General features: G+C 49.2%; 1 protein-coding gene and 5 non-coding genes across 7 annotated transcripts; 1 reads left to right on the top strand and 5 right to left on the bottom strand.

The window, feature by feature from the left end:
• Positions 1–3856: 3856 nt before the first annotated feature.
• LOC123028712 (ubiquitin) lies at positions 3857–4993 on the bottom strand. Of its 2 annotated transcripts, none has more exons than XM_044440915.1 (2): positions 4855–4993; positions 3857–4169 (listed from the first exon to the last, which is right to left on the bottom strand). In XM_044440915.1, the coding sequence occupies exon 2, from the start codon at positions 4162–4164 to the stop codon at positions 3931–3933; it is 234 nt and encodes a 77-aa protein (XP_044296850.1). In that variant the 5' UTR covers positions 4165–4169; positions 4855–4993; the 3' UTR covers positions 3857–3930. The 2 variants fall into 2 exon arrangements, with proteins under 2 accessions (XP_044296850.1, XP_044296851.1); XM_044440916.1 differs by having other exon boundaries at positions 4890–4911.
• A 3694-nt stretch (positions 4994–8687) lies between these two features.
• TRNAA-UGC lies at positions 8688–8759 on the bottom strand. Its single transcript has one exon. It is a non-coding gene; the product is annotated as a tRNA-Ala (tRNA).
• Positions 8760–9120: 361 nt separating this feature from the next.
• On the bottom strand, positions 9121–9192 carry TRNAD-GUC. Its single transcript has one exon. It is a non-coding gene; the product is annotated as a tRNA-Asp (tRNA).
• Positions 9193–9784: 592 nt separating this feature from the next.
• TRNAF-GAA lies at positions 9785–9857 on the bottom strand. The gene has a single exon. It is a non-coding gene; the product is annotated as a tRNA-Phe (tRNA).
• Positions 9858–10401: 544 nt separating this feature from the next.
• Positions 10402–10473, bottom strand: TRNAD-GUC. The gene has a single exon. It is a non-coding gene; the product is annotated as a tRNA-Asp (tRNA).
• A 737-nt stretch (positions 10474–11210) lies between these two features.
• TRNAA-UGC lies at positions 11211–11282 on the top strand. The gene has a single exon. It is a non-coding gene; the product is annotated as a tRNA-Ala (tRNA).
• The last annotated feature ends 880 nt before the right edge of the window (positions 11283–12162 follow it).

Here is a 12162-nt window from a genome sequence, read left to right as displayed (position 1 = left end):
GGCGGGCCTCCGGGGCAGCGCAGGAACGCCCCCGAGCCGCGCGTGGCCCCGCGCAAGGCCCTGCGCCGCGGGGTCCCGAAGCCCGCCGGCCGTGAAGCCTCTTCCCCTTTGCGCCCGAAGGCTTGGAGCTGATGCTGAGCTTCCGCCTCCTGTAACCAGTCCTGTAGCATTTTGCCCAACGAAGAGATCTGCAGTTTGGGGCGGGGGGACCTCCGAGTCGGCCCCATAAAGGTACTTGGGCTAGTCCAGAATTCGCCACTTGCATTATTGACAGCTGCTTTTTAACGTGGTGTGGGAGTTCTGAGTACATGTGGAAAGGGTCAGGCTTCATCGTGACCATTTCAGCATTTTCAAACCGAAAAATCAAGGCAGCCCTGTTGGCCAGAAGAAATATTCCAAAATCCATGCAGTGGAATACATTAATGAGGATCCAAGGCAAAATTGCAAAAACTCAGAGATGGCAAAAAAGGCTTTGCAGAACTCTTCATGAGAGATATTACAAAAAGCAGCTTGGTGCGATTACACCATGTGGGTTTTGAAACCGTTTTCACAGAACTGTCGTTGGAACAGATCTTGGAGTATTCAACGAGGGGGAATCTGCAACCCTCCAATTTCTTGGCCTACAGCTCCCATCATTCCTCACCACTGGCTTTGCTGATGAAACTGCAGCCTACCCCGCTTCGCCCCCTTGTTTTGGGCCTCCAGCCTCTGCTCTGCAGAATGCAATGACAGCATCCTTAACAGATGGCAATTGTCAGAATCCCGGAATCTCAATTTGAGAAGAGGAAATAAAACTCAGGGTCATAGGAAAGATCAATCGTTATGAACCTCCGTATCTTGTCTATCCCAGGTTCCCGTGGTTGACTCACGATAATGCAATTACCGGGCAGGCAGAGATGAACTCTGCTGCAAAGCTTCAATGCCATTACAGGGGATTTATAGGTACACAGGTACAGGGCAATTGATGACAGAATGCAGAGATTACAATAAGATTCTGAGGTTATCACATACAGAACAGATAAAGAAATATCAGTCAATCACACTGTAACAATGAGATTAGTATTGACACTTTAGTTGAGTAACTTGAACCCATCTCCAGGTCTGCTCAGACATGAAAATTCAAGCCACTAGAAACTATTCATGATAAGCTCAGACCCCTATCTCGACTCTCAACATTCTGCATGATCAGGGCACGTGAAGCCCTCTGGGATATCAAAAGATTATTGTAAACTGAATTCCAACAATGACTATTTATAATGGATATTTGGGCTAAAATGGCCTACTGTAGCCTACAGCTAAAGGTGAGAGAAAGGAGTGGGGGAATGCCATTTTAAACAGTGACAGCTTGGTTTCGAGAAGGAAGACAGGACTTGATCCCACAATGCAAAGGCACACAGGAGTAATGCCTTTCAGACAGGATTTACCCAAATTTTCCCAACACTATCCAGCAGCTACTGAAGTACCTCCTGCAAAGAGAACTGGCTGCTGAGGAAGACTATCCAATCCCCCCCTGAACAGCCCAGCTGTGGGGGGGTTCACCTCACGTTTTATCAAAATCGGCTTCCCTGCTACTTCTAAGCAACTCGTGTAGCCCTGCCCTTTAGAGCCACAGAGAATTCTGCTCTTGTCTTCCGCTTGGCGCGGTCTCCAGTAATTGAAGATCACCCTCATGTCTCCCCTTGACTTCATCTTCTCCCTGTCTTGGGAACAGCTTATTTTGGAGCTGCTGAGATGGAACTTTGGTCCCAGGCCTTGCAGGAGACTAGAAGTTTAGAACCAGCATTTTGAATCAGGCAGATGGTACGTTGCAGCCTGGATGTGCTCCTGTCCACTCCTCTGACACACAGGCACACTTTGCAATCTGACCCTCCCAGTTCTTCCTGGGACAAGATGGTACAGCAGAAAATATCCTTTGACAACGTTATCATGTGCCATTGGTCAAGGTCCATTTTAACTTGGGAATGTAAGCACTCTAGATTTTTAAGCGACACGTTTGTCTCTTCAGCAGTGCAGAGCCAGCGAGCATCACTCGCCGTCACCGTTTGCGTGACTGGCTGCTTCTGACTGGCTGCTTCCAAATGGTATGATCTTGCTCACGTAACGCATGAATAACCCCATTGCAAGCAGGGTTTTGCCATCGAGGCAGCCCCGTTAAGGGAAGGCCAGGCATGTCTGTCGGTAGACTGAGTCCGTAAGAGTTTCAAACTTGGTTGAACAGCAACAATAGATCTGCCTATAAAGTAGGCTGTCAGAATCCGTTTGAGTGGTACCTGTACCCAATTTGAATCCGGTCATGTGGCTCATGGAACCGGTTCCAGGCTGTCCCGCAACTGCCATTATGGGTTCTTCTTGCGACCTGCTCACGTAGCCTTTCCCAACGCGGTGCTCTCCAATTGTTTGGAACTTAAACTCCCATCAACCCCAGCCAACGGTCAGGAATTCTAGCAGCTGCACCCTCCAACTTTGGGATGGTGCCACGTTGGGGGAAGTATGTCCCAAGGAAAACCAAAGCACACTAGATCTGGACTCTGCTCTCATCTATTATGAATCCCTGTGTTAGGAGCAATGAAGAGCACGTTCTGGACAAGAGTTGGCCAAAGCCAGGAGGCCACGTTATCAGCCAAGCTGCCCTTCTGCAGGGACACGGCTGCCGTCGGCCACAGCACTCCTGTGCAACAGCAGAGGGCCAGGGCCATCGCTCCTGGGAGACGCTCTCTGGCAGGGGAGAGGAGCGCTAGCACACGAGAAGGCGGCACATGCAGGCTGGCTTAGATGGGAAACTGGGAGTGGCTCAGAAAAAAAGGACAGGAATTCGATGGAGGGCGAGGAGGGGCTGAACGCACCCAACCAGGAGTGGCCACACAGGCGAGGCAATGGCCTTCCCGCCAGGGGAATGCTTGCTGGGCAGGATTCCAGCTTTTAGGGGGAAACGGGAACTGGCCATGACCCTTGCCATTTTCGAACACGTGATGGAGGCCCCCGTGCTCTCCTTTGTATTGAATCCGTACCCTTCTCACATTTCCAGTAAAATTTGCTTTTATGCACGATTGCTGTGCATAGCTGAGCAAAGCAGCCCACCCAAGTTAAGTATTTGGGAAAGGGACAAGCAAAAAAAGCCACCTACTAGACCATCGTCAGGCCCTATGTAGAACACTGCTAGGGCACGGTTGCCTGATGCTCAGGGCTTTCATTTCCTCGTCAATGTGGGGCAGCCTCTGGCATCCCCTACCACTGGACATCCTGGCTACGGCTGGAAGACGACTGCTCTTCATCTTGCAACTGCAGGACAATGACAGCTGAGCACAAATGGAGGAATAAGTGTTTTCCATTAACTACCTTTGCAGTAAACTCTCATTTAAATACCTTACCCTTGTTAATGGAACGTGCAGAATCCCAAGCATTAAGTTGTGAAGGATCTTATACTATTATTTATTTAGCCTCAAGCTATCCAGAATTACTTAGCTTTCCAGGTTCAACCAGCTCTGTTAAGAACTTTTATTATGATGGATTATTTATAACTACATATTGCCTCAATATAATGCCTTAGCGTAAGGACCAAGTTGCAATTCAGCTATGTCATTCTGACTGAACTTCAACACTCTATATAAACTAAGCAGCCCACAATTCTTTTAACCACTCCCTGTGTAATCCTTATGATGTACGAATTATGATCCATTTAACTGGCTCTGCTGTAACTGCATTAGGGATATGGGCAGGTTAATGACAATCATTTTACCATTCTGAGTGGAAAGCCAGGCTGTTTCCCTTGACAAGTAATTGCTATTTTTTATTTATGTATTGCTAACACAACCCTCAACCAGTCCTATTTTAGGGTATTTCACAAAAGACAAAAATATTTGGGAATGCAACAACTTTATTGAAACAAAGTGCAGTGAAGTTTACTTGAGTGGCTCTAAGCAAGCAGCAATTTTAAATACCACCCCTCAGACGCAGGACCAGATGCAAGGTGGACTCCTTCTGGATGTTGTAGTCGGAGAGGGTGCGTCCGTCTTCCAGCTGCTTGCCAGCGAAGATCAGCCTCTGCTGGTCTGGGGGAATGCCTTCTTTATCCTGAATCTTGGCCTTGACATTCTCAATGGTGTCACTGGGCTCCACTTCCAGGGTGATGGTCTTGCCAGTCAAGGTCTTCACAAAGATCTGCATTTTCTCTAGAAACCAAAACAAAAGGGACATGAACCCAATTCAGGTAGCAGTAACAAGAAGTCACGATTGATCTTAGAGAACATCTCTGATGGAGCTCACCGAATCTGTAAAGCGAGCAGCGATCAATCCCCTGGGTTAAGGTCTTACGGCCTTGGGACCGGTAACCGCGGAAGCTTGTTTTCTTATTAGCCCACGGCAACAAACTGTCGTTTCCTTTGGACCCGCAGGTCAGAGAGGAGGGGCCAGACGTGCGCGCGCAGCTTTACAGCAGGGCCGCGCCACGCCACCTGACGTCACAAGAGGTGTCTCTCCCGCCAGGATGGGCGGAGCTTCGCGCCCCCCCCCCGTCCGATCGTCGTGGCCGCCATTTTGGAACGCAGTCCCTCTAGAGGCGCTCGGCGGACGCCGCCGCTGTCCGGACGATCCCCACGATCACACCCTCCCCGATAACCGTTTACCAGCTCCCTCTTTTTCCAGCTTGCCCCACACTGAAAAGAAGCACCTCGAGGCCTCGATCCCCTTCAGAAAGCGGATTTCCCTCAGTGTCGTCGGTCGCGCTCCCCCGCCCCCACCGGAATTTTCCCGTCGTAAACTCTGCCATGCCTCAGAAACAACCTTCCCTCACTGCTTAATCAAATTAATAAGCACTTAAAATGGGAAGGAACAACAAGCCCCATCATAAACGCTCACCACCGAACTCGAGCCGGTCCTAGCAGACAACAAACCTATTCCTGAGAGGCGACTTGGTCTAACTGCGCCGGCGCTTGCACCAGGCTCTTATATAGGTTTCTGCGGTAAGATCACTCCGCCAAAAGCTGAGGCGCTCGAATCCAAGGAAGCGAGAAAGAGGAACTATATCTCGTCTCGCGCGTGCCTTTAGCGTCTGCGCCGCCAGCCAATAGGAAGAGAAGAAAAAGTCAGAAGAGTGTAACTCCGCGGAGGGGTAAAAGCGTTCAGTTTTAGTGATGAGAATGTAAATGACAGTTGGAGGAGGGAAGCGGGAAGCAAGCGAAGATGGTTGGAATCAAAACCAGGAATGGACTATTTGCGATGGCCTGGAATGGATTGAACCAGGGAAGAAAAATAAATCCTAAGAAAAAGGGACTTTAACCGCGCTGTTGATAACTGGAAAGGGGTGAGTGGAAGATGCGGATGTAGGAGAGAAAGGCGCAATCACGATCTTTCAGCCCGACTTACCCTGCAAGTTGGTAATGAGGATAAAATGGGCTGGAAAACAATGATGCACGCTGCCTTGAGCTTCTTAAGCTGGGGGCCGAATATAAAAGAAATTATAAAATAAGAGAGCAGCTAAGAAAATGCACTCTTCCTGTGCATCACTTAACCCCTAATATGTGAAAACAGAAGCAAATCAACTTGCATCATTTCAGAAAGAAGCAGTTTTACAGCACTTCATTTACCTCTAAATGAGAAATTTACAAATTGTGGCTCCCCAGATGCCTCTTCCTACAGTTCCCATCAGCCCGGTCCAGCATAACCAATGCTGAGGCATGATGGGAGTGGCAGGTCAAGCATCTTCAGGGCCACAAGGTGCTTGGACTTGCAGAAGTGTCTGAGCATTCACTTGCAAAAGACTCAATCGGAGGGAAAAAATGAATGGCAGCAAATGCCACAATGCAAAACTGTTTTAATCCAAAGCACGGTATGGGAGGGTTGCAGAGGACGACCCTGGGTGTTGGGCTACCTGCTCTTTCAGTCCTGGCATTTAAATCTAGAAATCCATTCAAAACAGGGTCATGTGTCTGCCCTTGGCAATAGGAAGTAAAGTATAGCAGGCTTCAGGAGGGAATTATGCATTATGACAGATGTTACAGAGTCATTGATAGACAGTCATTGTCAGCCCTGTTGAGGTGCCACGCAAATTGGAGGAGGAATACTAGTTTTCAGGGTAAAAGAAGATTATTGCATTTTTAAATTATTCTTCCTGTAAGATGGGTGTACATAATTTTGTATATCTCTGTCATATAAGGGAAGACATGGCAGAATCATGGAGAAAACAAGGGGCATTTTTCTCCTTCTAAACTAGGACTGACTGGGGTCATCCCATGAAGTGGATTGATAAGATTCAAGAAAGATAAAAGGAAGGATTTCTTTAACCAATGCATGGTTAAACTGGGATTTGCTATCACAAAATGTTTCAAGGAGACAAGTTTCTCACAGGACCTTCCCTCACTCTGCTGCAGAATGTGGTAATGTTTTCCAGGGTTGTAAAAGGCAGAACTAGCGCGCTCTGCTCAGGTGTACTTTCCCCTTCTCTGAGTGGCAGGGAGGGGTTTTTCCTTTTAACTTGGAAATCTTTAAAAGACTGGAAAGTTAATCTGACTGCTGGGAATAGGCCAGGGCACAGACAAACCCCAATCTATTGTTTGGATTATTCCCAGGCAAGTCATTTCCTCTCAGCAACCTTCCTGTGAAATCCTGCCTCCCTTTTGCTTGCATCCAACAGGAAATTCCTGCAGAGAGGACTCTGCAGGCAGCAACAGGCTGAAAAACAAGGAGCCAGCCTCGGCAACAGCTGTCCCATTGGACTGGTGGCTGGTGACCTGTTCTGTTTTTCTCTCTGCTGGTGGAGCAGGTTTCTTGGGCAGCAGTGCAAGAAGAGAGATGCCAGGTTAGACCAAAGGTCCACCTCCAAGCTGAACCTCCAAGCAGCACTTCTTGTAGCCTCTTCTCCCCGATACATTTGTCCAATCCTCTTTTCAAGCCATCCGAATCGGTGGCCATTGCTACGTCTTGTGGTCACTTTCCAACAGTGATGTCAGGCCCAGCCATGTCCTAAGTGATGCAGAACAGCAATTTTAATTGTTCAAGTCTACACGGTGCGGCAGAAAAAGTCCCTGAAATCCCAGCATTCCCCAGCCAGCATGGGGGATGCTGGGAGTTCTCTGCCCTTTTTCTAAGCCTGCATAGCACTGTGATCTACACAAGCCACCCTTCTGAGAAGGAAAGGGACTGGGGCACCTCTGTCTCCTTGCTTATCAGAGCACCCAGTGTATTTAGTACAGCCTTTTGAATAACAACAATGGAGCACCTAGCATTGTGATGGCTTTGGTTCTTCCAACACAGCCCTGGAGAAAGCAGATCCATTCATCTTCACTGTGGTGGCACTGAAGGAATTATGGGCTCTTCAGTCCATCGGCTGCAAAATGACTCAGCAGGCCTCATGATGCTGACAAAATTACGCTGGAATTGCAGGTTCTCCAGCAGATGAAGTCGTGGATTTTCTTTGCAGAGGTGGGAGGAGATGCCTGGGTCCATGGGATGTGACCAGTCGGCCCCAGACTGTGCTGATCACATGGGAATAACTTTCTCTTAAGATCACTTATAGGTAACAAGGACACTGAAGCAAGAAAGCCTCTCCCCCAGTCATCTTGGAATTCTGTCTTACATGCTCCATTTAGCATGCAAAAAGCACCTTAAGAAAACACAGAAGGTGGAAAACAGGAAGAGTTACAACGGAATAAGATTTCCCATTTTTATTTTCTGAAGGGGCATTTTAGTTCCTCTCTGATCCTTTGACAAAGGTAGTTGTTCAACTCCTACAGATTCAGAACAGTAAAGCAAAAAAAGCTCTTCCCTAGATGGCCCAGGAGGCCCCTTCTAACTCACTCTGTTTCTATGTTTCCTGGACCACTTCTGCAGTACATACAACTTTCTGTGCCTACAGCTAATTCCGTACACTCCAAGTATCAATCTGGATTTTCTACCAGCTGATTCTGGCAGGGGTCAGATGCTTTATACATAGCCAAAGATGCTCCGTCGTCCCAATTATATTTCAAAAACTGGAACCAGTTGGGTTTTAGAATGAGAAAATGCAGCGCTATGAACTGCTGGAAAATTAGGGAAATATGTCAACTTCAGAAAGCAAACCACCCAACACAGCTCCTCAAAATAGTTTCTCACTGCAGGGGGTGGTGCTTGGGAGCTGGAAAAAATGTATGTTCAGGGAAGAGGAGGACATGTGATTCGGAGGGGAAGCAGGAGGGGAAGCCCATGTGGGGAAAAGTCTGCCAATGAAGCCTCCCTCTCCCCTGCGCCCCCTACAGCAGGGAGAATCAGGGCCCTTGAAGCGCCCTTGGCCAGCACAGTGTGTGGGTGGGTGGGGGGGGGGGAGCACATGGCCTTCCAGAGATTTGGGGCACCCATTAAAATGTTTGGGGACCCTGCCCTAGTGGGCTGACAATTGATACTACTCCTCCGCCTAGCTGCGATAGTTGAGCTTTATCCCCTCCTGGTTGCAAATAGACTTTTTGTCCGTAATAAATGAGCTGGTAAGTGTTGTAATGCAGTGTTTTAAAAAAAAAATAAAAAAAAAATACGAAATCAGCCTAGAACAAAACCTGCTGATCCAGTATGAAGGAATCAAGCAGAAAAACGTGCAAAAATGCACAGTTTGGGGGCTTAGTAGTGATCTAAATAAGGATGGCGCAGATATTAAGCGGGCTTATTTCGGTAGCCAAACCGCAACCGCGAGCAATTCTAGACGAGGGGGGGAAAAAAAAGAGTGGAGATGCCGGGGATTGAACCCGGGGCCTCATACATGCAAAGCATGCGCTCTACCACTGAGCTACATCCCCGATGCGAAAAAATGGCTACCGCGAAATAAGATATCACAACCCCAGACGACCCCAGGCATCCACAGAAAGTGACTCCGAGGGCGGGCGGGCGGGCGGATCGCGTCTGAAAAAGGAAGGAAAGGAGGAGGCGCAAGGCGAATGAAACACACACTCAAGTGCAACGAGGAGATGCACATTGCACGCACAATCTACGACTTCCTCCAGTTTGAATCTCTTCCAAGGCATAGCACTATAGCCAATACCATATCTTAGAGGTGCAGACAAAAATGCCCCACTTCATTCTGTGCAGAATATCATTTCTATAAGCAAAACGTATATTTGAGGAAGAGTGTAAAAATTACCAAGAAAAAAGGTGCGCAGCCTCCCCGTCGGGGAATCGAACCCCGGTCTCCCGCGTGACAGGCGGGGATACTTACCACTATACTAACGAGGACGAGCCATGCCCAGGCTCCGAAAACACGTCAGTTGAGGCAGTAGCGCGGCATTTAACTTGCTCTGGCATTCAGACGCGGAATTCTCAGCGCTCTCCCTTTCTCTCTCTGCCTAGAAATTTCGTTTCTTGCCCTCTTTCAAGAGCCTATGACTAACCACGAATATAGAGACAAACTTAATCATCGCTTTGATCATTCCGGGATTCAGACGTGCAACTCTTCTCAAAAGAATGATGGTATAGAACGGCCTTGAGCGACGTCCAGCAAATAGGACTCTTTAGCTGCGTTTCAGGCAAGCAGAAATCCGTCACCGGACGCAGAAGCGCATCGGGCTTCGTTCCAGGTAGGGTGTTCCCACCAGCCTGCGAGAGCCCCGCTTCTCTCAGTGAGTCGCTGAATGGGGAGCGGGGAGCCTTCGCAACCTGCCAAATCAGTACCACGAAATAGCATGTGCTGAAAGCCGGAAAGATTTCCTGCAAGGGGCCGTCGCCTTCCTCTTCGAAGTTTGATACCACACGACCGGCAAGGAGAGGTATAAATAAAGATGGAAGGAAACTCTGGATCACTTCTCCGAGATTTGCGGACAAAATTATCTGCCGAAACCCGGGATCGAACCAGGGACCTTTAGATCTTCAGTCTAACGCTCTCCCAACTGAGCTATTTCGGCGGATGACGAGCAACCTGCTTGGTCAGTCTTACTTAATTGTATCACACATTCCAGGGCGTGCATTGTTCAAGCCATCACCCAATTCTTTTGTTTCGTGCACAATAGTTTGCTCTGGGAACTCGACTCCAAAACATTTCACTTTCTCCTATCCGAACAGGCGTACACTTGTGCCCTAAACCCCCAGAATGTCTCGCAAGCTAAGCAATGTTGTTGTTGTTGTTATAACTTTAAACAAGAGGTGATATTCACCCCCCCTCTCCCGAAAGCACTTCTGGAAACCAACGTTTCTTATGAAAGAGCGGGGAAAGGACAAAAAACACAGAATTCATTCAACTTAGTGCGAAGTTATTCACAAACCTGCTCTTCGGGGTAGGACTAGATGAGACTGAAGCACACGCGCTTCCCAAGACTCTGTAATCGCTCCGGACTGCAAGTCCCATGATGCACACCCGCCGCGGTCTCAGGCCAGCACGTCCGGTGAGCCGCAGGTGTGGCGAAGGCGTCCTGAGAATGCGGCAGGCGAAGCGGGGTTAAAAGTGAAGGCCTCCCCGTCGGGGAATCGAACCCCGGTCTCCCGCGTGACAGGCGGGGATACTTACCACTATACTAACGAGGAAGGGCTCGACAGCGGCCTTGCAAGACGTCGGATGAAACAAGCGGGCCCGTCTCCCGTCCGATTCCCGACTCGGTCCTCTTGCAAAGCCAAGTCGCCGCAACAACCCTCTCCTTGCCAAGTCCGGCCCAGGTGGTCAGCTCTGCCTCTTCCGGTAGGAAAGGAAAATGGCAAAAAGTTGCAGGCACGATACAGGTGGGGACGTTAGGCGATGAGCAGGGGGCCGATACAGTGAGCAGTGGGGTTCCTTATGCACGGCAGCTTTGATCCCGCGCTTTGGAGGAGGTATCCCCGTATAGCTTTACCAGGATGGAGCACCGTGCATGGCTTCCATAAAGCTGGGAATAAAAGCAGCCGTACGTTAGGAGGGCGCAAGCCCCAGACCAAGCCCAGGGAGTGCTTGCGCACCCGCAGGAGAATCCGCCCCGCGCAGACACCCTCGGCATGGCCGCTAGCACCCGCCGCACTGAACTTGGCTCAGAGCAGCCGGGAAACTTCGCCTTGCCCAGAACTCTCAACGCATTTACACGCTCGGCAAAGCGGCGTTTCCCGCAGAGCGCTCGCCTGTGTCAGCTCCAGGGTGGAGCGTGAGCAAAGCTGATTGCGGGTTCCAGCGGCCAGAAAAGACGGGGCGTCCCGTTGAATCGGAGGAGCTGGAAGGAAAGAAAAACCCGTTGGGAAAAGCTCGAGGATTGATCCGGTGACTTCATGCTTCCTTTTGGAAGCGGCTTTGCCGGCCAGGGGATGTAGCTCAGTGGTAGAGCGCATGCTTTGCATGTATGAGGCCCCGGGTTCAATCCCCGGCATCTCCACTTTTTCCGCCTTCACCCCGAAAGTTCAGACCCCAGAAATGAAAGGACTCGCATCGCCATCCGATGGCCCCCGCGCCATGCAAATTTTGCTATCCTTCTTTGCATCAAGCAGTTGAAAATAAAAATTTGTGGCTGCTTTTACAATACACATTGTGTCCTACTGCTGCCTCTACTGCCAGTTTATTTTGCCCATTATCCTCTAAAGCTTGTTTACAGGGTGATATAAATCAACAAGATGCGATATAGTTTCAAAGAACTTCGCCACTTCAAGTTCCTTTGGTAGGACCGGGGAACTCAGCACCTTCCAGGTGCTTCGGAGATCTGTAAACCCACCCAAGCTCCAGCCAGTACGGCCAATGGTCAGGAATGCTGGGAATTGCAATCCAACAGCTGGAGGGCACCCATTTGGGGAAATCATCTTTAGATGGTCTTGGACTGCAACTCCTCCAATCCCTAAACTCCCTGGTTACCTGAAGGAGCGCTTACATCCATATTTGCCCAGTCGCCCCCTGAGATCGGCGGGAGAGGCCCTTCTCTGGGAGCCCTCCATGAGAGAAATTAGGAGGGTGGCTACTCGGAGGAGGGCTTTCTCAGCGGTGGCGCCTAAGTTATGGAATGCGCTCCCCAGAGAGGTCCGCCTGGCGCCGTCGTTATTTGCTTTTCGGCGCCAGGCAAAGACCTTTTTATTTAAGCAACATTTTAAATGCTAATACAACTGAATTTTATCTGGCCAGGGCGGCTTATTTTATAATGTGTGTTTTAAATTATGATCATTTTATATGGATATTTTAACTTATTGTTTTATCTAGTGTTGTAAGCCGCCCCGAGGCTTCGGCGAATGGGGCGGCATAAAAATGTTTTAATAAATAAAAATAAATAA

The sequence above is a fragment of the Varanus komodoensis genome, unplaced genomic scaffold (genome assembly GCF_004798865.1).
Source record: "Varanus komodoensis strain SLA01 unplaced genomic scaffold, ASM479886v1 scaffold38, whole genome shotgun sequence".
Taxonomy (NCBI): domain Eukaryota; kingdom Metazoa; phylum Chordata; class Lepidosauria; order Squamata; family Varanidae; genus Varanus; species Varanus komodoensis.
This window is presented reverse-complemented; position numbering and strand designations above follow the sequence as displayed.

Coding starts and splice junctions, on each gene's coding strand:
- LOC123028712 (XM_044440915.1), bottom strand. CDS start 4,164: ATGCAGATCTTTGTGAAGACCTTGACTGGCAAGACCATCACCCTGGAA.